General features: G+C 36.0%; 1 protein-coding gene across 4 annotated transcripts in view; it reads left to right on the top strand.

Moving 5' to 3' along the window:
• Positions 1–2,046: 2,046 nt before the first annotated feature.
• LOC119787656 (arf-GAP with coiled-coil, ANK repeat and PH domain-containing protein 2-like) overlaps positions 2,047–19,943 on the top strand; it is an 87,676-nt gene continuing 69,779 nt past the window's right edge. For 2 of the 4 annotated variants that reach the window (XM_038291634.1, XM_038291635.1), the window contains exon 1: positions 2,047–2,482. In XM_038291634.1, the coding sequence (XP_038147562.1) occupies positions 2,430–2,482 (53 nt within the window). In that variant the 5' untranslated portion in view covers positions 2,047–2,429. The remainder of the gene's footprint in view (positions 2,483–19,943) is intronic. The other 2 variants (XM_038291637.1, XM_038291636.1) reach the window with 1 other exon arrangement.

Genomic DNA, 19,943 nt, shown 5'->3' on the forward strand with positions numbered 1-19,943 from the left:
GACCTGGTTGCTGCATTCACTGTGAATTCACTCGAACAGAGTGTATGGAACAGAAGCATGCAGAAATCATAGGTATGTCTTATCTCTTTCATTTCCTGTCGTCCTTTAACCCAAATACAGTAGGTCCCAGATAATGGTAGGACTCCTGCCAAAGTCTCTGCATTAAAAAAAAAAGTAAATCAACAAGCAGGAATTTCTTTAGAGATATTTGACATTACTGTTTAGATTATGAGTAAACATGAACACGACGAGAGCCCTTTGATGCTGGGATGATTCTTATTTTTGACAGAAACACAAGCGATGGGGATCATCTTGTAGGTGGATGTTACCTGACTAATGTGCCTCTAATGACTACTTATACGTGTGTTATAAGTGAACAACCTCCATTTATATTTTTTGCGTATTTTACTTCTTTTTATTTTCTTCGATATTCTGCCCTGTCTTTGCTTTGTTTTGTTTTTTACGTGGATAGATGTTAAAGCAGCTTGTTGCATTGGGGATGCACCAATCAGATCTTTTTCTGGCCAATTACAATTTCCGGTTTTCTATTAAATTTGACCTTTTATGATTTTCTTTTTTTTCCTCTTCCCTTAGTGATTGTTATGCAAAGATGGAAAACTATGCTGTGGGTTCTAAACGGAAAAAAAAAAAAAGTTTGAATATGATAAGAATTTAGCAGAATTTTCCAATCTATTTATCTAAGATAATGCCTTGAACCTTTAATGCAATAATGCAAGTACCTGATGTTTGTTTTCACATATTTGGTCCGAACCTTGTGGAATTCCCTATTTAAAACGCATTTATATCTGATTCAAATCTTTGACCGACTGATTGGTGTGTGTCCGTCTAAAAACGGTCTCATCATAGCTGGTTATTTTTTCCTGTCTGCGTGTTTTTCATCATTTTGTGTTCACTGTTTTCCCTCATCATTAAAAAAAACATTGTTAGAAACTTTGTTGTGTGTTATTTGTTTGCTTTGGAGGCTGGCTTGTGAAGAATATAAATGTTTTGAATTTGTGACTAAAGAACTTGGCAATCCATGTATTGTCATGAAACTAAACACCCTAAACCCATTTATTAATATATATGTATATGTAGATTTTCTGAAGATGTTGCATTATTTATTAGAAATAAAAACCGTGCAGAAACCATCATTTTAATGGACAAACTGAAGTATATTTCCATTATAACACCGTCTATCTTTTCTTTTACCACCAGATGGCGCTGTTTGCCATTGTTTCATTCCCATAGGTTTTCCAGTGAGTAATGGAATCAGACCTGAGGCTGATCTTTGGTCGAAAGCGTGCTCTTTAACAAGAAAAGAAAGGCGTTCTGTTATTTAGCTTTCGTTAAAATGTCTAAAAGGTCATTTAGATCTGCACAGAATCACAAAGATTCAGACAGTTATCACATTGATAGTAATCTGGAAACGGGGTCCTGGATAATTCTTGAGAAGGAAGCTCCTGTCAACGGGCGCAAAGATTGTGTATTTAAAGGCAGACCTTTTACTCATTTTTAAATTTATGTTCTGTCCCTTAACATAGCACGCGCTATTTTATTCAGATAGTAAGATAAAATAGGGTTGTTAGAAGTGTTGATACTCCGGTATACGGATACAATAATAATGTGGCATGGTACTAATACTAAATACAAGTATTGTTTGCAAATGTCTGCCGGTGTTACTTTTAGACTTCTGGATTGTTTACACTTTAAAAGAATAATACATCGACCAACCAAAAAAATAACACATTTTGTTATATTTGGGTTATTTATTTATTAAACTGTGATTAAAAACAGTGATTTTTGTCATGCTTTTAAATGTGTTTAATTTTTGAGCTGTTCTTATGCCTATGGTAAAAAAAAAACGAGTACTGAATAATTTCCCGAATGTTTTAAATATGTATAGCTATATATTACTAAATAATCAATTGGTTAAAAAAATTATAATAATTCTGAAATTGTCCCAAAACATCCATATTGTGAAAGTATGACATATTTTGTAAATAGGGCGTCCGGTTGGTTTTCTGTGGGGAATAAACCCTCTCTCTATTTAGACGATCTTTGTGTGAGGATCAGTTGGTGGAGGAAAGCTCCTCTCCCGCTGACGCTATGATAGAGCTACTGGACGCCGCTTTCCGTTTCTCCTGCTGACCTCTGCCTTTGGGACAGTTTACTGACGAGTTTTGTTTTTGGCGGACTCACACACACACAAAAAAAGAGTTATTTATGAGCGCCTTTCGTCCACTTCTTTCTGGTAGCTGCTGGCCTCGGAGGCTAGCTGGCTAAGCGGAGCGGTGACCGAGTGGAGCCAGCTGGTCGAACGCAGAAGCGTTAGCGACCAAGCTAATTAGCCAGGAGCACCGGGCTTGGATTACTGTTTTTAACCCCAAACAGAGCCGGGCTGCGGGCTCTCTGCACTGCGGAGAAACATGAAAATAACCGTAGAATTTGAGGAATGTCTGAAAGACTCCCCACGCTTCAGGTGAGTGACAATAACTGGGCATCTTCTCTGGTCTTTATTTATGCAGGGAAAGTATCCAGTTAGCCCGATGATGAGCGGTTAGGAGCTGGCTGGTTGCTGCCTGCAGCTCTTCTATTTCTGTCCCTTAAGGAAGCCGGATCCTACGGAAGAGGATTAGGGCCAGTGAAAATATAGAAAAAAAGTTAACTGGTTTTTAAATTTTATTTCAGTATAATATGGGGGGAAAAAAGTCAGAATCCTGACCTTTTTCTCAGAATTCTGACTTTTAACAGAATTCTGACTTTAATCTCAGAATTCCAACTTTTTTCTCAGAATTCTGACTATAACCTCAGAATTCCGTCTTTTTTCTCAGAATTCTGACTATAACCTCAGAATTCCGACTTTTGTCTAAGTATTTCTACTTTAATCTCAGAATTCTGACTATAACCTCAGAATTCCAACTTTAATCTCAGAATTTCAACTTTAATCTCAGAATTCTGACTTTAATCTCAGAATTCTGACTATAACCTCAGAATTCCAACTTTAATCTCAGAATTTCAACTTTAATCTCAGAATTCTGACTTTAATCTCAGAATTCTGACTATAACCTCAGAATTCCATCTTCTTTCTCAGAATTCTGACTATAACCTCAGAATTCCGACTTTTGTCTCAGAATTTCGACTTTGATCTCAGAATTTCAACTTTGATCTCAGAATTTCGACTTTAATCTCAGAATTTCCACTTTAATCTCAGAATTTCGACTTTAATCAGAATTCTGACTATAATCTCAGAATTCTTACTTTTTTTCTTAGAATTCTGACTTTAATCTCAGAATTCTTACTTTTTTTCTTAGAATGCTGACTTTAATCTCAGAATTCCAACTTTGTTCTCAGAATTCTGACTATAACCTCAGAATTCCGACCTTTGTCTAAGTATTTCGACTTTAATCTCAGAATTTCGACTTTAATCTCAGAATTCTGACTTTAATCTCAGAATTCCAACTTTTTTTTCAGAATTCTGACTATAACCTCAGAATTCCGACTTTTGTCTAAGTATTTCGACTTTAATCTCAGAATTCTGACTATAACCTCAGAATTCCAACTTTAATCTCAGAATTTCAACTTTAATCTCAGAATTCTGACTTTAATCTCAGAATTCTGACTATAACCTCAGAATTCCAACTTTAATCTCAGAATTTCAACTTTAATCTCAGAATTCTGACTATAACCTCAGAATTCCGTCTTTTTTCTCAAGAATTCTGACTATAACCTCAGAATTCCGACTTTTGTCTCAGAATTTCGACTTTGATCTCAGAATTTCAACTTTGATCTCAGAATTTCGACTTTAATCTCAGAATTTCGACTTTAATCTCAGAATTTCGACTTTAATCCGAATTCTGACTATAACCTCAAAATTCTTACTTTTTTTCTTAGAATTCTGACTTTAATCTCAGAATTCTTACTTTTTTTCTTAGAATGCTGACTTTAATCTCAGAATTCCAACTTTGTTCTCAGAATTCTGACTATAACCTCAGAATTCCGACCTTTGTCTAAGTATTTCGACTTTAATCTCAGAATTTCGACTTTAATCTCAGAATTTTGACTTTAATCTCAGAATTCTGACTTTAATCTCAGAATTCCGACTTTTTTCTCAGAATTCTGACTATAACCTCAGAATTCCGACTTTTGTCTCAGAATTTCGACTTTAATCTCAGAATTCCGACTTTAATCTCAGAATTCCAACTTTAATCTCAGAATTTCAACTTTAATCTCAGAATTCTGAGTTTAATCTCAGAATTCTGACTATAACCTCAGAATTCCTTCTTCTTTCTCAGAATTCTGACTATAACCTTTAATCAGAATTCTGACTATAATCTCAGAATTCCGACTTTAATCTCAGAATTCTTACTTTTTTTCTTAGAATTCTGACTTTATTCTCAGAATTCTTACACTTTTTCTTAGAATTCTGACTTTAATCTCAGAATTCCAACTTTTTTTCTCAGAATTCTTACTATAATCTAAGAATTCTGACTGTATTCTGACAGCTAACAAACATGTTAGCATCAAGCCGTACCCATGTCTGTTTCAAAGACTAAACTAGCTCTCTTGTTTTAATCATCTTCTGCCCTTCCATTAATTAAATTGCATCTTTGTGTTAAGTAGCATCACGTAAAAAGCCGCCTAATTCCGTAATTTTTCCCCAATGTGTTACCGGCCTTCTCAAACAAAACTCACACCTTTGTCAGTGAAGCTGAGTGCTCCCGCATCTCTTCCTTCATGGTACCCATCTGTATTATGATCCAAAGTTTTGAGATTTAAGTCGGAATTCTGAGAAAAAAGTCAGAATTCTGATTTTTTTCTCACATTGTGCTGAAATAAAATTTTAAAATTAGTTCACTTTTTTTTTTTTTTTTTTTCAGTCGTAATTCAGTAATCCTCTTCCCTAGGATCCAGACCCGGAGGTGAAGAAAACAAACTGAAATTTTTTGTACTATGTGCTTAAATACTAATGATTAAGCCTAATGTCACCCACTCATATTAATCTTAGCAGTCAGTCAGTTAAGGAACAGAATAATCTGCATAGTCACAATTTTAAGACTCCTAAGATTATGTTTTTATTTTCCTCTTCTATTTCCCAAATATTTTCAATAGAAAAAAGATTTTAAAGTCATAAAAAAATGTATTCTAGTACACTTTTAATCCAAACAACCAAACTTTAAATCCAACACAATATGAGGAGTAAAAAAATACTCTCACCATGAATGGATCAAAACATTATCCCCCAAATTTGAATCAGTGTCTTTATTAAAAAATAATAAAAAACCAAGGGAATATGAGGCTAAAACTGTTGGTAGATCCCTTTTGAATTTTCTTTTATCTACTGATTATCAAACAGGTCTGATTAATACATCTAGCTGATCATTGGTTTATTGATTTGCTGCATCCCTATGTTTTTATTTTAATAAAGATATAATGAATTCAATGTACTTTTGAGTTTATAAATAAGGATATTCTAGCCAAAACTCTCTCTCTCTGTTTTATTGCATGGGAACCATCATATGTTCTGGTGTTTGCATCTGTTTTCTTCAGAAATTTAATGATTTACAAACCTTATTGTAATTATTTCATCCAAAACAGTTCTTCTCCTCAATATTGTAAAAATCATTCTAAATAGTGTATACTTGTGATTTACTATGCATCCTTAATGCATGTTAGATGAATCAGAAAAAAATATGGCTGTCAATGGCTATTCTCTATCTAACAAAGGTCTAGATCTATACATTTTAGTCCTATTGCTCTTACAGAAACCATTAACTGTTGTTTAGTGTCTGGGTTATTCTGATATTCTTTAACTGTTTTTATTGCTGCCCATAAACATGTCTGTATTGTTTTTGACCTATTTAAGTCCCACAACTCTTCTTTCACAGGATATTGTAGTCTAGTTTTGCTCCCCTGCTCCGATCAGGTGTTTTTGATGCCTTCTTTTTTTCCAGCCCATGCTGTAGCTCATATTTCCTCACCTGCTGTCTTTTCTGTTTTGTCATCTCTGTGGAAGGTGTTAAATTGAGCTTTTGTCCTCACCCATCCCAACCCCCTCGAGTACCTTTGGGTTGGCCAGTGCTTTGAGAAAGCATCTCCCTTCTTCCTGTCTCTCACACTCTCTGTTGCTGGAACATCCTCCCCCAACCAAACGAGGACCAGATGTTAGAAAGTTTCTTTTTTTTATCAGAGCTTTTCCTCCAAGATTAAATCAGGGGGGAGCTGGAAAAGAGGGGGACTTCCCACACAGTTGCGTTGCTCAAACCTGAGTGGAAATGACGCAACATGCACGAGGTGAAAGCATATAGCCAAACTCTTAACTGTGACAGATGGTTGATCTGTCGGTACGAGATGGTGGCTCGACTTTTAAGCCTCTCGCTTCTTAACATCAACACAAGGAGCTAATTTTAGCTGGATTCAGAACAACAGAGGGCTTAGTCAGAGCAGAATGAGGGCTGCTGGCTCAAAAAGCCAGTTTTTTTTTGGAAATGAAGCAAGAACATTTGTTAGTGATCCTCTTGCTTCTGTAGCATCCCTGAATGTGATAAGACTGTTGTGCAGAAATAATGCATATACACCAGTTACACAAGTCTTCCGGTTAAAAACTGGAAATTGAAGACAGCCACTGATATTTTAAAGGTTAAAATTAAAGTTAATTAGTAGTACCTGGGTAGTTTACTTGGTACTAATGTCTTTAGCCTCTGACCAGTCTGTAAAGTGGCAGTACTCTGTTTTCTAATAAAATGTAACCTTTATAACTTACAAGACATTTGTTTATGATTTAGTGATCATCTATGAATCTAACTGCCAATCATTTCAGTCTCCAACTGAATGTCAGTTGTCTTTAAAATCACTGTGCTAATTTACCACACCTTGATATTGTCCCAAGAGGACAGATAAAGCTACATTGATTTGTATTTATCTGATCCAGCTTCCTTTGTTCTATAGTCCATGATTAGTCATTGTTCACGTTGAGATGAAGACCTGGGTCCAAAGTAGGGACGGGTTCTCAGGGCTCGATGTTAACCATTGCCCGATCGCCCAGGGCAAGTAGTTTTTATTGTCAGGAGAGTACAAATTTCATTGCATGTGCCCGCCGGGCAAGTGCAATGATCGCAAAAAAAAATTTATTTATCACTCAAAATTACTTTAAAATCACCGACATTTGCTGAAAACGACCCACAAGCGTTGCCGGCGCCATCTTTGTTGTTTTGTACACATTCTCGCGTGATTTGAAAAAGCCGCGGGATTTTCCGCTAGATGGCGTGATTCAGCTCTTGGGGAGAGAATTCTGCATAGCAGCAGCTGGATGATGAATTTAATTTATACTATAATACACGCTAGATTAAAACTGATCAGTCAGGGATTAGGAAAATAAAAATAATAACTGTATGCGCACAGTGTAAATATTCCTATCATATGGCAGTTTTCTGTACAGTGGTCATACATGTTCATTAAATTTGTTTCTCTTAGACATAGGGGTGGATCATTTAAATGTTATTGAGCTAAACATGTTAAATTGGTGAGTAGTAGTAGTGTACTTTTTTAACCTGTCAAGTTTTTTTTTTTTTTTACATTACAATTTATATTTTTCCAAGCACACAACAGTTTAAAGCAAAATTTAGTTTGAAAAGAATGTGCAGGAAGGATGAAAAGCATGTTAACACGGTAATGTAGGCTTGAGTTCATTATCTGACGCATGCATATACACACCAGGAACCTGGAAACTTACTGAATTACGAAAAAACATTTAAAAAGCAAGCATGTTTCATTGATATATATACAAAAATTAATATTAGGAACTATGTTTATCAAACATTATACTGGGCAAGTAAAAATAGTTTCTGGGCAAATGAAATGTGAAATCCTTAACGTCAACCCCTGGTACAGTTAAAATCAAATTTATTAAAATGCCTAACATTCTTACTAGAAGTTGTATTAAGGCGTTGGAGTAAAAAAAGTCCTAAAGGGTTCCAGGTTTTCTAAGTTTAACCCAACTGGAGCTCATCTCCAAACACAACTGGACTAAATACCAGAGGAAACCTGCAGAAAACTGCTCAGCAGCTACATGAAGGCTCTGACTGCAGTAATGCAAATAAAGACTTTTAATTCTGGTAATGCAATAGTTAACCTAGAACATGGCAGCTTAAATAATATGTAAATAAGAACAGATCTGAGACTCATTTCCTGTCAGAAAACGCCTTGTTTAAATTAATATTTAAACGTTAGCTTCTGATGGTATTAATAACTTTGGACTTCACTTTGTTAAGGGAAATAAATTGATCTTGTTGAACCTTTATACGGTTATTCTGATGATACGGACACTTTTGGACCAAAGAAAAACATGTGGTCCATTAAAGTAAGAGAAAAGAATGTATCTGATGTGGGTGTAACTCTTTATAGCCTTTTTTATTGTTTTTAGATGTCTTTTTGCAGCGTTTCTAGAAAGATATCAGGAGGCTTTTATTTTTAGATCAGCTCTAACCTTATTGGATGGGTATGAAGACATCCAATAACTGTTCCTGTTGTGTTTGTTAGTCATAGCAGAGCTATGATTCATAAATTAAAAGGATATGGGCTCTGTAGTGTATTTTTTTTTTCAAGATTATAATTCATTTCTCCCCTTGAGGTCCAGCTATCGCTCTTTCTGTGTTTTCATTACTTTCTGATCTCTTTAGGAGCCACCATCCTCACATAAACTCTGCAGCAGTTATCATGTTCTGTAACAGCATAGCCTCCAGCTGCTTTCCTCATATTTCTCCTTTGGCTGGGACAGAGGATAGAGTGGCAGAGGCGGAGAGGACTGATGACAAACATAGCATAGCAGCATCGTAGAGCGACTCGCTCCACATCTGTTTCCATTTTGGTGTTTGCTTTTAACTTCATGCCAGATAATATGGAGCCCCAAAATGTGGAGAAGGTTATTTTTTAAGTGGTAATTTGGCACACCCGCATGTGTATTTTCTTTTTTTCAAACTCTCATCAGTGCTTTAACTGAGAAGCTGTCGTTGGTTGTAGTCCCTGCTCTCAGCCTGGGGGGGAGTACAAACACTAGAGAGCAAAGAAAAAAAGAAAAAGAACAGAGTATTTTGGCAGAAAAGCATTGTAGCCTAGTTTTCCACTTTAGACTCGGCCTCATGAGCTCCACTGGCTCCTTTTCAAGTATGATGATTGAAAAAGTCTTCCAGCGTCCTGTGGCTTCATCTCCACTCATGTATAGAAACAAAAGTTAGACATATTTGACGACTTTCCATCCCAACAAAGCCTGTAGCCACAACATAGTTTCCCCAATGCTGCTTGGATGTGAAGCTAAGGGACATCAGTGACAGCTAAAAGCAGGGTTTCTACAGCCTTGAAAAGTCTAGCAAAGATTTGCAGTTCTAGATTCAGTTCCCTGCCTTGCTGTCTGATGATTGTTCTACATACAGGGTTACAGCAGGTCATTAAACATCATTAAATTATTATTTTTTAAATTAAGGCCTTAATTGGCATTACAATTCATTAAAAGTGATTATCTTGGCATTTAAAATGCTTTATTTAAATAAAGATCTTTATAAAAACTATTTAGTCGGATATATCAGATATAACTGGTTCCGTATGTTTGTGCAGAACTGCTTCCAGTTGATAGTAAAGCCGTGTGTTCGGAAAAGAAGCTCGAGGCGGAGAAAAAGTAGCCTCGTGAGACCATCCTGATCTAGCGAGCTTTCAAGGTTTCACTTGCAGATCAGTCTGGCTAATTTCCGTTAAAGAAAATTTGGAGCCGTTCACCAAACGAACGTCCAATCAGTGTTGGCTTTGAGGCGGGTTGAGGTGTGACTCAACGAGAAGCGCGACAGTTCAGTCTAAAGAACATGGCGGCTTCAGCCGATGAAACTAGCGTTAGCGTGGCTATCGAGCAAGTTTTATCGGAATTACAGAGTATTTCTTCACTGAAAGAAGAGCAAAACACTGCTCTGGAGGCTTTTCTCAGAGGAAAAGATGTTTTTGCTCTTCTCCCGACTGGTTTTGGCAAGAGTAGCCTGGCTTGTGGTTGTGTTTTCGTCGTCGCTCTGTTAGTACGTCATATGCTTCGTTGATCTGATTGGTTTATTTGGCCCGTCTATCACCAACATAGGCCAATCAGCTAACCAGTATTTTCGCCCCTTCCCAAAATTACTTCAACGGAAGGTTTCCAGATGGATCTGGCGGAGTCAGATTAGAGAAAAAGCAAGAGAATTGGAAAATGCGAATTTCAAGAAAAGAGGATGGAAAACAAGGAATTCGGGACATGGCTGCAGCCTGTCAACGGTAAACATGATGAATGATTTTGCTGTGTTCTATATATGCATATGAGAGTCATGGGTACCTGTTGAGGGCATTAAAATTATTACTAAGAACATTAAAAAGCGTTAAATTAGAGTTACTCAGTCCGGTATAAACCCTGTACATAGTTTGCTCCTTTAAGTGGCGTTATGCTGTTTTTTTTGTTTTGGTTTTTTACTATTAAAATATACATAACAAAAATTACATCTTTTTGATCCTTGACATCAGATCCTTCATCCGGCTCTTCCCTTTCCTCTTCCCTGTCCTTCCTTTCTTAAATTTCTCCAACCATCCAATCAACGACCTTAGAGTTTCTGCAAATTTCTCTCCTTTCATCCATCTATCCATTTCGTTGTACATTTGTCCTCTTGTCCTTAAAATCTCTGGTATTTAACCCCTGACGAAAAAAATTTAAAAAAATATCTTCCATGAACCCGTTCTGAGCTTCTGTATTTATACTTGAAAATGGATCACAATATTGAATAGAACTTTAAAAGAAGAAAAGCAGGATCCCTGTGATGACGAAAAATGATGTGTCGGCTAAGGTTGGCACTGCATCATCCATTGACCTCAGGTTGTTTCCTTCATGTACAGCAGCTGAAGATACAGTTGATTCCACAGAGAGGATTTCTATACTAGATCAGAGCCTGATGTGATCAGTTTATAAGACTTAAGTCCCATTTACACTACCCTCTGAAAACCAGTCCGTGCCGAGTTCGGACCGAGCTTGGATCCTTATGACCGTTTATACACCACGCTAGCACGGTTCCTCGCCTCCTAGTGACGGACTATGGTACTACTGCTCTCTAGAGGTAAACGAGCAAACCAACATGGCGGCGCCTATAACATTCAGGAAGTTTGGTTATAATTGTGATATTTTGTTTTTTGCGGAGAGTCAGGCAAGGAAGGCAGCCTTTAGTGAATTTACTTTACAGAGTCAAGTGGATACGACAAATGATTGTCTAATCAGGGCTTACAGATGCAGAAAACGACAACAGACGTTGAGGTTCATCACACTGCTAAGCAGAATCATCAATGGAAATCATATGGCACAGTAGGGAAGCTAGGATTTTTATGAATGTTTGAAATTTCCTGATTATGGAGGCTGACAGTAAAGCTGTCCGTTCATTCGCTCTTTATTATCTTAGAACCAAGCCAGAACTGAACCGTGCCGAGCCCTACTGATGAACTAGTACCAGTTTAGCGCAGTTTGATTGTGTCTGGCAAGGTCCGGTTCAGTTTTGCGAACACTTATCTCAGTTACCGTGCTCGGACTGATCTCAGCGCGGTTTCAAAGGGTAGTGTATATGGGGCTTTAGTTCAGCTGCTTCTTTCTGTCTCATTTTGATTTAGTCTATTTTTAAAATTCAACTTATACTACAAAAAAATAAACTTCATGTACTTTAATTTTAATGATTTTAAATTGTTTCAGGCGCTAATGGAACCTTTTGACAGATTTCAGGAACAATTACTCGTCAACATTTGTCATTTTTAGGTTTGATCTAAAAACCCACCACCCCGTCAGAATCAGTCCCTCTCCTATTGTTGTCAAAGATCCCGACAAAGCCGTAGACCCCGCTGATCCTCCCCAGTGTTTCCTTCCTGCAACACGTCAGTGATGGAGGATCAGTCGTGGATTCACGCCCACTGTGAAATCACTGCCAACGTTCAATGATTACCTCAGAAAATATAATTTCTAGATAGAATTTTTATCTTAAAGCAATGACTTCACCTTGTGGATGTTGTGGACACTTTCATGTGTCTTCATAGACAGGTTTTACCCCCCCCCCCCCCCCCACACACCCACACACACAGACGTTACCACTGCTCCTCTTTTTAACAATGACAGGATCTACGTCACGGCACCAAAGCTCCTCCATTCCTCACATTTCTATCCACAATAACAGATTAGAAGTTTTTGTTTTCTACCCATGTTAGATTAGTCATGTCGCAGAATTTTAAAAAAGGCAAAAACCAATCACAGTTTACTCCCCAAAGATCTGAGAGCATTTCAGAGCCAGGGGGAAGGAGAGTTAACAAAGACATTAAGGAAAGATCATCCTTAGTGTTTAGGTGACTAGTTTATCTTTATATTGCTCTGTGGGTTCCAGTAATGCTATAGTGAGTGTTTCTTACAGTGGCTGTGGAGTTTTAAGGTGTTTAATTATAGAATAAATCAGTTTGGGTTGGATTTTGCACAATTCTGATTAATCACGTCTTCTCTTTTCTTCCTGTTTATAACTTCATTAAAAAACAAATATAAAAGTGCTTTAACAGGGTTTCCACGGGTCCTTAAAAAGTCTTAAAAGGCATTAAATTCTTCAAAATAAAACTAAGGCCTTAATTGGTATTTAAAATGTCTTAAATCAGCCTTTCTTAGGTCTTAATTTTTAAAACATCAAAAATGGGATTATTTTTATTATGATTTATTTTTGTAATCTAAACAAAACATTAAAATTTACCTTTTTTTTTTTATTTAAAAAAAAACGGCTCACCATTATTGCTTCCATCCCGACAGTGGAACCAATAAAAGCGTTGTTGCGGCCGAGACATTTGGGAGATGCGCCATTTACTTTTTGCCTGGAAAATATGAGCAAGTGTAAATTTAACCAAAATTGTCTCCAGCCAAGAGTTTTCTCCATGGCTAAAACCAGGGAACATACATGAGGCTCAGTGGATTTTGTGCAAGAAGTCATTCAAGCTCAGAACGATGGGAATTAAGGCAGTGGAGTCGCACATGCGAAGCACGAAACACAAAGCGTCAAAATCGAGTTACTGAGAAACAGCCGGTATTTCTCAGTTTTGTTCCACCCTTGTCTCTGCAACGCCTCCACTTATCACCAAATCAAACATACTAAGAAAACCATACAAAGAAAAATAGCTGCAAAAAGACTTAGCACTGGTTATGTTGGGGCTTTAAAACTGATTTGTTTTGTTCCCTGCTAAAACAAAGGTTGTGAATTCAGTTAAATAATTTTTAAAATATATCTGTCATTTGTGTGTTTTTAGCTTTCTTCCTGTATGGGAAGCTTTTCAAAATTTGAAACATTAGTGCAGTGGTTTATGTTAAAATAAACATTTGGGTTAAGTTGTTGCAAGCAGGTTTTTCTTGTGTTTCTTGTGAATTTGGTCTTAATTTTTTATTTCAAGTGGCATTAAAAAGTCTTGAATTTAACTTGCCTTATGCTGTAGGAACCCTGTTTAAGGTAGTAGCGCTTCCTCTGCTGCTCTTTAGCAAAAGTATGGATAGATAAAAACCCTGAGTTTGGATCCTGAAATGATTAACCACACACACTGTTTCTGTCTGAGTCGTCGCACAGTAAAAGAAAATGTTTAATGTCCCTCCATCAGATAAAAAATTTTATGAATCTGTTCAATTCTGTTTGCTAGTAATTAACCTCTTAACAACCACCTTATTTGGGAAATTCTCGCCTGTTTTGGCAACCCAAATGGAAAAGCAAATAACTTAGGAGCTGTAAGCCCAAATTACATGTGTGATACATTATTTGAAAGCTTCTGAATATATAAATGAAATTTGGGTGAATAAAACACAGCCCAAGCTGCATCAGTTCAAACATGATTCAACGTTGTTTTTGTTTTTTATACTCGAAAAGGATGGGTCTTTTTTGAACAGAAATAATAAAGACAAGCTCGCATGTTGTGGCTTTTTTGTCATGTTTACATTTTGACATGCTGCGATATCTGAGTTAATTGCGCTTTGGTGCTCGCTGTGTCCATAAATTGAACTTTGTGGTTTAATTGTGGAGAATCTAAGCTTTCCAATAATGTCTAACGTGCCTATATTGGTAAACATTTTATTGGTTTAATTTTCGTGCATTCTGAGTTGTAAATTCTTTAAAACAGGAAAACCATAATTCCTGATGTTTTTCTGCTTCATCGTAGTAAAGGAATCGAGACCAGGATGGATTCTTTTTCCACTATAGGAGGATTTCAAAATAAGTTGACATCAAATTGTTTTGGAGAATTAGTTTGTAGAGCCTTATAGGGTCCATCAGGTCATAAAATCTGAAGTTAATGCACAAACAGGCCAATAGCCTCACAGCGCTTCAGAAGAAAGATGGATGTCATTAAATCACTGTTAGAATCAGGAACCTTTCTGCAGTTAAAAAGAATACATCTGCTATGATCTCAGGGTTTTGTCATTGGGATTTATTCCTGTAAGAATCAAAAGCCTTGTCTTGATTTTCTTCTCGGTTGTTGGCACTCTGAGACATGTAGTAACCCACTAAAAATAACATTTTTTATGTGAATGTTTACTCCCCAAACTCCACTCACACTTTTTTAAGGAGTGTGTGGAAGATTAGTCAGAAATACACAGATTTGTGTCGAATTACCTCTCGCAGGATAAAGGAATAACCTAAAATAGCAGAGAAATTGGTGATTTAGAGCAGATGGAAATGATTACTCTACAATATCCGATCAATCTGTCTGACTTGTTGAAATAATCAGCATCTTTTTATACGATCTAAGAAATTATATAGCGAGCCAGGGCCAAACCTTTCCACAGACATGTTGAAGGAGTCTTTTTTTAACGGATGTGCTTTACAAAGCAATTTTTTCTTCTTTAATTCCTCTTTTCATGGCCCCTGTCTTTTTTGTTCACCACATATTTCTCTTTATATGGCTTCACCCTAACAGCCAAGCACTTACCTCAGGGTTTTCTACTTCCCCAATGTGTTTAACTTGAAAGTTAATGATCACATGTTGCAGTTTCCTTTTGCAATCCTTTCCAGTCCACTTTGCTCTCTCTGATAGATTTTCTCACAGGTATAAAAGAGCAAACTTTGAACAACATTCCACAGTCTGGACTATTATTTTAAATTACCTAGATAACAAAGAAATAATTACAAGTTTAAAAGATATCTTTTAAGATCTTATTTCGTTGTCCTTCACTTCAAATATAGAAACTACCCAGCAGTATTCCTGAAAATAAGTGGCAAAATCTTAATAAGTTTAGTGTTTTGGTCATTTGATCATCCTCTGATAACTTTCTCTACATTTCAGTCCAGCTGCTGTCCTGCTTTGCTGTAGACTTTGCTGACTCTTTTTTTCCTGACTAATAGAAACAGACTGCCTGCATCACCTAGATTGGCTTCTTATCTCCTAGTTTCTAAAGCATCAGTCATTTTGGCTTTCAAGAGATCAGAGCTAGTTGATTAGGTAATCAGATTTTGCAATAACAGTGCATCATTGTGGAGAGAATATGAATTAGCTTGTAAAGTAAACAAGAACTTTCATTGAGGACTGAAAAAAATAATTGGATTAATCGTGATTAATCGATTGCTGAAATAATCGTCAACTAATTTAGTAATCGATTATCATTAACCGGAGTATAGAGAGTGTAAAACCTGGTCTAAGCTAACAGAGGAACCAACTAAGAGCAGTAATTATTAGGGATGCACGATATTGGGATTTTCGCCGATATCCAATATGCCGATATTTTAAAACTCATGTAGCCGATAACCGATATCGATACTGATGTTAAAGCTGAACAAAAATATGTAGTCATTGAAAATAGCAGTTTTGTTATCCATTTCTGACAATTTGAAAAATAATATACTCAAATATATTTTCACATGCTGATATCAAATTGATTTTTAAAAACAAGGTATCGATCTATTTTACTTTCAAAATCTCGTGAAATTTCATCGTTCTGTTACAAACTCTCACGATATTTTGCAAATTCTTTTGCAATTTTGCAAATTTTGTCAGTAAAATAGATCGATACCGCGTCAATATTTCAACATATAAAAATATGGCAAAATTTTGTGAATTTTCGGGGGATTTCGTAGCATAACGATGACATAGCAATATTTCATTAGTAAAAGAGATTGATATGGTGTTTTTAAATGGCAATATATCAGCATATGAAGATATTGTGATATTTTAATGTATCAATATTTTTCCCTCGTCTTTAGAAGTTTTTAAGTCTGTAAAAAAGAGGTTTTTGAGGAAGAAGAAGAAGTACTATTTATTTATTTTTTTTAGACTTTAGAAACTCAGAAGCTGATCAAATATCGGGTTAAATATCGGTGGGGTGGCCGATGTCCGATATTCAGTTTTTAAGGCCGATACAGGCCGATACCGATAGGGTCGTGCATCCCTAGTAATTATACCAAGATTGTAAAACAAAATTTCTAAACATTTTGCATCTAAAGGTATAGTGGAGGATTTTAGCTAATTTTTGAAAAGACCCCACCTCTCCACGTAAAAAAAAAAAAAAAAAAAGCACATGCACAACCTTGTACCCCCTCCCAAGAAAAAATGCCTGTTAAATGCGTGTGAGAGTTTGCATCGCTCATACAAGCTTATTTTCCAAAAGAAGATTTCCCCTATGTCAGACTCGCCATGTGAGTGAAAATAGGGATCGGCACGTAGGACTTCCTTATATAAAATTATATAATATGTATTGTTATTAGGACAACCACTTATTTTGATGATCCACCCTGAAAAAGAACATCCGCTATACCTTTAAGATAAAAAAAAAATGTTTTGGTCAGTCAATAAGCTCTATCCAGAACTCCTCAAGTGGAAAGTTTTATTTTCGAAAAAAAATCTTCCTTAAAGAACCTTTGATTATCTGATCATCAATCAATTAATCGAAAAAATAATTAAAAGATGAATCGATTTTCTAAATAATTGTTAGTTGCAGCCCTACTTTCATTCTTTATCTCATCGTTTTGCATTTGTTTAAAACGATCTAAATGTTTGGTCGCTGCATATAACGTCCACTAGCTGATTGCAGAGTATTTCCAGTTTCACCCACCCTTTAGCAGCTTAACCTTGAAGTTAATGGTTGTGCATAACCTTATCAGTGTCTGTCAGCAATGTACTGGCCTATTAACACACCCTTTTTTACAGCATGTTTACAGTTTATTTATGCATAACTGATTTAAAATTATTGACAGACATTTGCACAGCCTCTGCTCTTTTCTTTTAGTATATTTAAGTTTACAAAGGTTACCAAAAATGTATAGTTTTAGAACAGAGTTTTCTGAGGCTGTCACTCTGTTGATTTAAAGTGAAAGATTGGAAATATTTCCAAAGCCAGTTGTAGATGTAGGTATCACTCTTACATAATGCTTAATAAATCCTTAATTGACTGCTACGCTTCAAGCCATACTAATTCATAAAATCTGTTGGTTTGAGCAGGAATTTGCTGTTTATTCCTTTACAGTAAAACGCTGAAGTTTTCGGCTTTTGTTGGGTATCAGAAATTAAAGCAGGGATTATTGTGTTTTTAACTACTATTGGCAATGGAAAGAAAACAAATTTATTCATTTTATGCCTTAATATTGAATGAAATGTCAAAAAATAGTGGGACTGTTCAACATTTTTAGACTTTATCAGAGAGATTATCACCTCCAGTAGAGGTTTCAGTTGTTCTTAAAGATAATGCATCAAATTCTCACACAAAAGGGGGAGAAAGTTTTTGATGTTGTTTAAAAACAGAATATTAAAGTCTTATAGATTAAATTAAATTCTTTCCTCTTTATATTTGATGATTTTTATTATTTATGAATGTAGTTGCTGCAGGAAAGTATATCCAATTAGCCTTTAAGGTTGATTGAATTGCAGTTATTTTTTTGATGAATTTCTTTTTCCTCTTAGCATTTGGATGGGAGGTTTTTGAGAGAGTGAGTTTTGTGTTTTGTTAGGAACCTGGATTTAATTTCTGGCCTCATTCTTTTTTATTTTTTTTCCATCTGCTGTAACCAGCCATCCGACTTGGCGTTGCTCTGCAGTCAGGATATCAGAATCCGCTGAGGTTTTCAAGTTAACGACTATCAGTGTTTCTCTGAGAATTTCTGTCTTTGTCTGCATATTCCTGAAATAATTTCTGCTTTCTAATGATCAGTGTTTCCTAATTAAAAGGCGCTGGTATGTCTGTGTTACAAGTAAAGGTTCTGTAAGGCTTTGTTCTCTTCTGCTTTCTACTCACGCTCCAAGGCCAGATCTCAGGCAAAGGTCCAAGTTTTCATTTTTCAAACCGCCCCTCCTTTTCTTATCCCCTGTCAGCACTTTCACAACTCCACCATAGTGACTCAAGTTTGAAGAAACAGAACATGCAATGTTTGTGTTTAGTTATGAAATGACAAAGTAAGACTTTAAAGTTTCTCTACCATTCAAGACTTTCAGAAGCACAATTCATAGCTCTAATATGCTTCTACAGAAGTGGACTCTCCTGACTTCAATTAGGATTTTTTTTTTTGCAAAGCAGTCCTGAGTGATTTATAAAAATGCATTTTTGCATGCCATAGGAGACACATTTAGAGAGCACCAACAGTAAATTATAGTGGTTAGCTTTGTCCAGGGTCAATGTGTGCATGAGAAGCATGTTCTTTATTGCTTTTGACCCCTCTTCTGGCCTTCAATGCTATTTTAGTCCGTAAGTTCACCCTTCTTTGTTTGGGTCACTGTCAGAATGTCAGAAAAGAAGCAGTATGTTTCATCCAAGCTGAGAAGTTACTTCTTTTCAGATTAAACTGGCTTTTTAATCCCTCATAGGCTGTATATAAAAATAAAATATAAAAATAAACCTGCCCTTCTTAATTTGATGCATTGATATGCACACTAAAGGAGACATGGTGATTGGCCTTTGATATTTAATCCCAGATTATTAGCTGGTCCTTCAATACACAAAATTAGAACATAAACAAGATGGTGACTCATGGAAAAGAAGTGGATCTACCCGGGCAGAATGCTGGAAGTTCTTCACTATCGGTCTCAGTAAATACACGTCAAAAGCAACATGCGTACTTGCAAGAAAAAAACAAGACATGCTTTTATTTTCCACAGTTAAAACCAAAATGTTTTCATGTTTAAAGCAGCACAGCACATTCACATTATAGGATGATTACATTATAGCTGCAGCATCAACTAAAAATTAGTAAATATTTGTTTTAAGGCTACATTAGAACTGGGTTACTCTCTACACTGAAAAAACAATCTAGAAAAACGTAAAAATATCTTAAATTAGCCTTAATTTGAGTAGGTAAATGAGATAGTTTGCCAATGGCATGAATATTTTTACTCTTAAAATTAGATAATTTGATAACATTCACTTGAAGTAAGACGATGCAATTGTGTTCTCTTATTTTAAATGTAAATAGTCTTGTTCCGTTGGCAAAATGCGTCTTTTACCTCCTCAATCCAAGAAGAAATTCACCTGTTTTAAGAAAAGTTTACTTTCCATTTTTTTTCCAGTGTACTCTTACTGTTTTTTTTTTTGGCAGTGCACAGTGCAAAGGAGAAGATGAAGTGTAGACATTTCTTGTTTTATATTTCTGCCTCTTATGTTTCAAATAAGTAGGAAAGAGGTTAATAGACTATACCTGGAAATATTTAAAAATTGCAATGTTTTTCCACTGGGTTGATACCAAAATGCATTAATAGATGGAAACAGGTGGCAACTGTTCCACATGAGACGGGATTATGAGGAGGCTGTAAATGTAGGAGTTCAAGTATCCAAAGATCTTTTTCTAGGTAAAATGTTTAGTTCTGGAAATGGAAAGATGGATTAGAGACATGTCTATAGTTTAGATATTTCTTTGGTAGGGGTGGAACGGTTCACAAAATCCACGGTTCGGTTCACGGTTTCGTGGTCGAGGTTTTCGGTT

The sequence above is a fragment of the Cyprinodon tularosa genome, unplaced genomic scaffold (genome assembly GCF_016077235.1).
Source record: "Cyprinodon tularosa strain WSP-4 unplaced genomic scaffold, ASM1607723v1 ctg30, whole genome shotgun sequence".
Taxonomy (NCBI): Eukaryota; Metazoa; Chordata; class Actinopteri; order Cyprinodontiformes; family Cyprinodontidae; genus Cyprinodon; species Cyprinodon tularosa.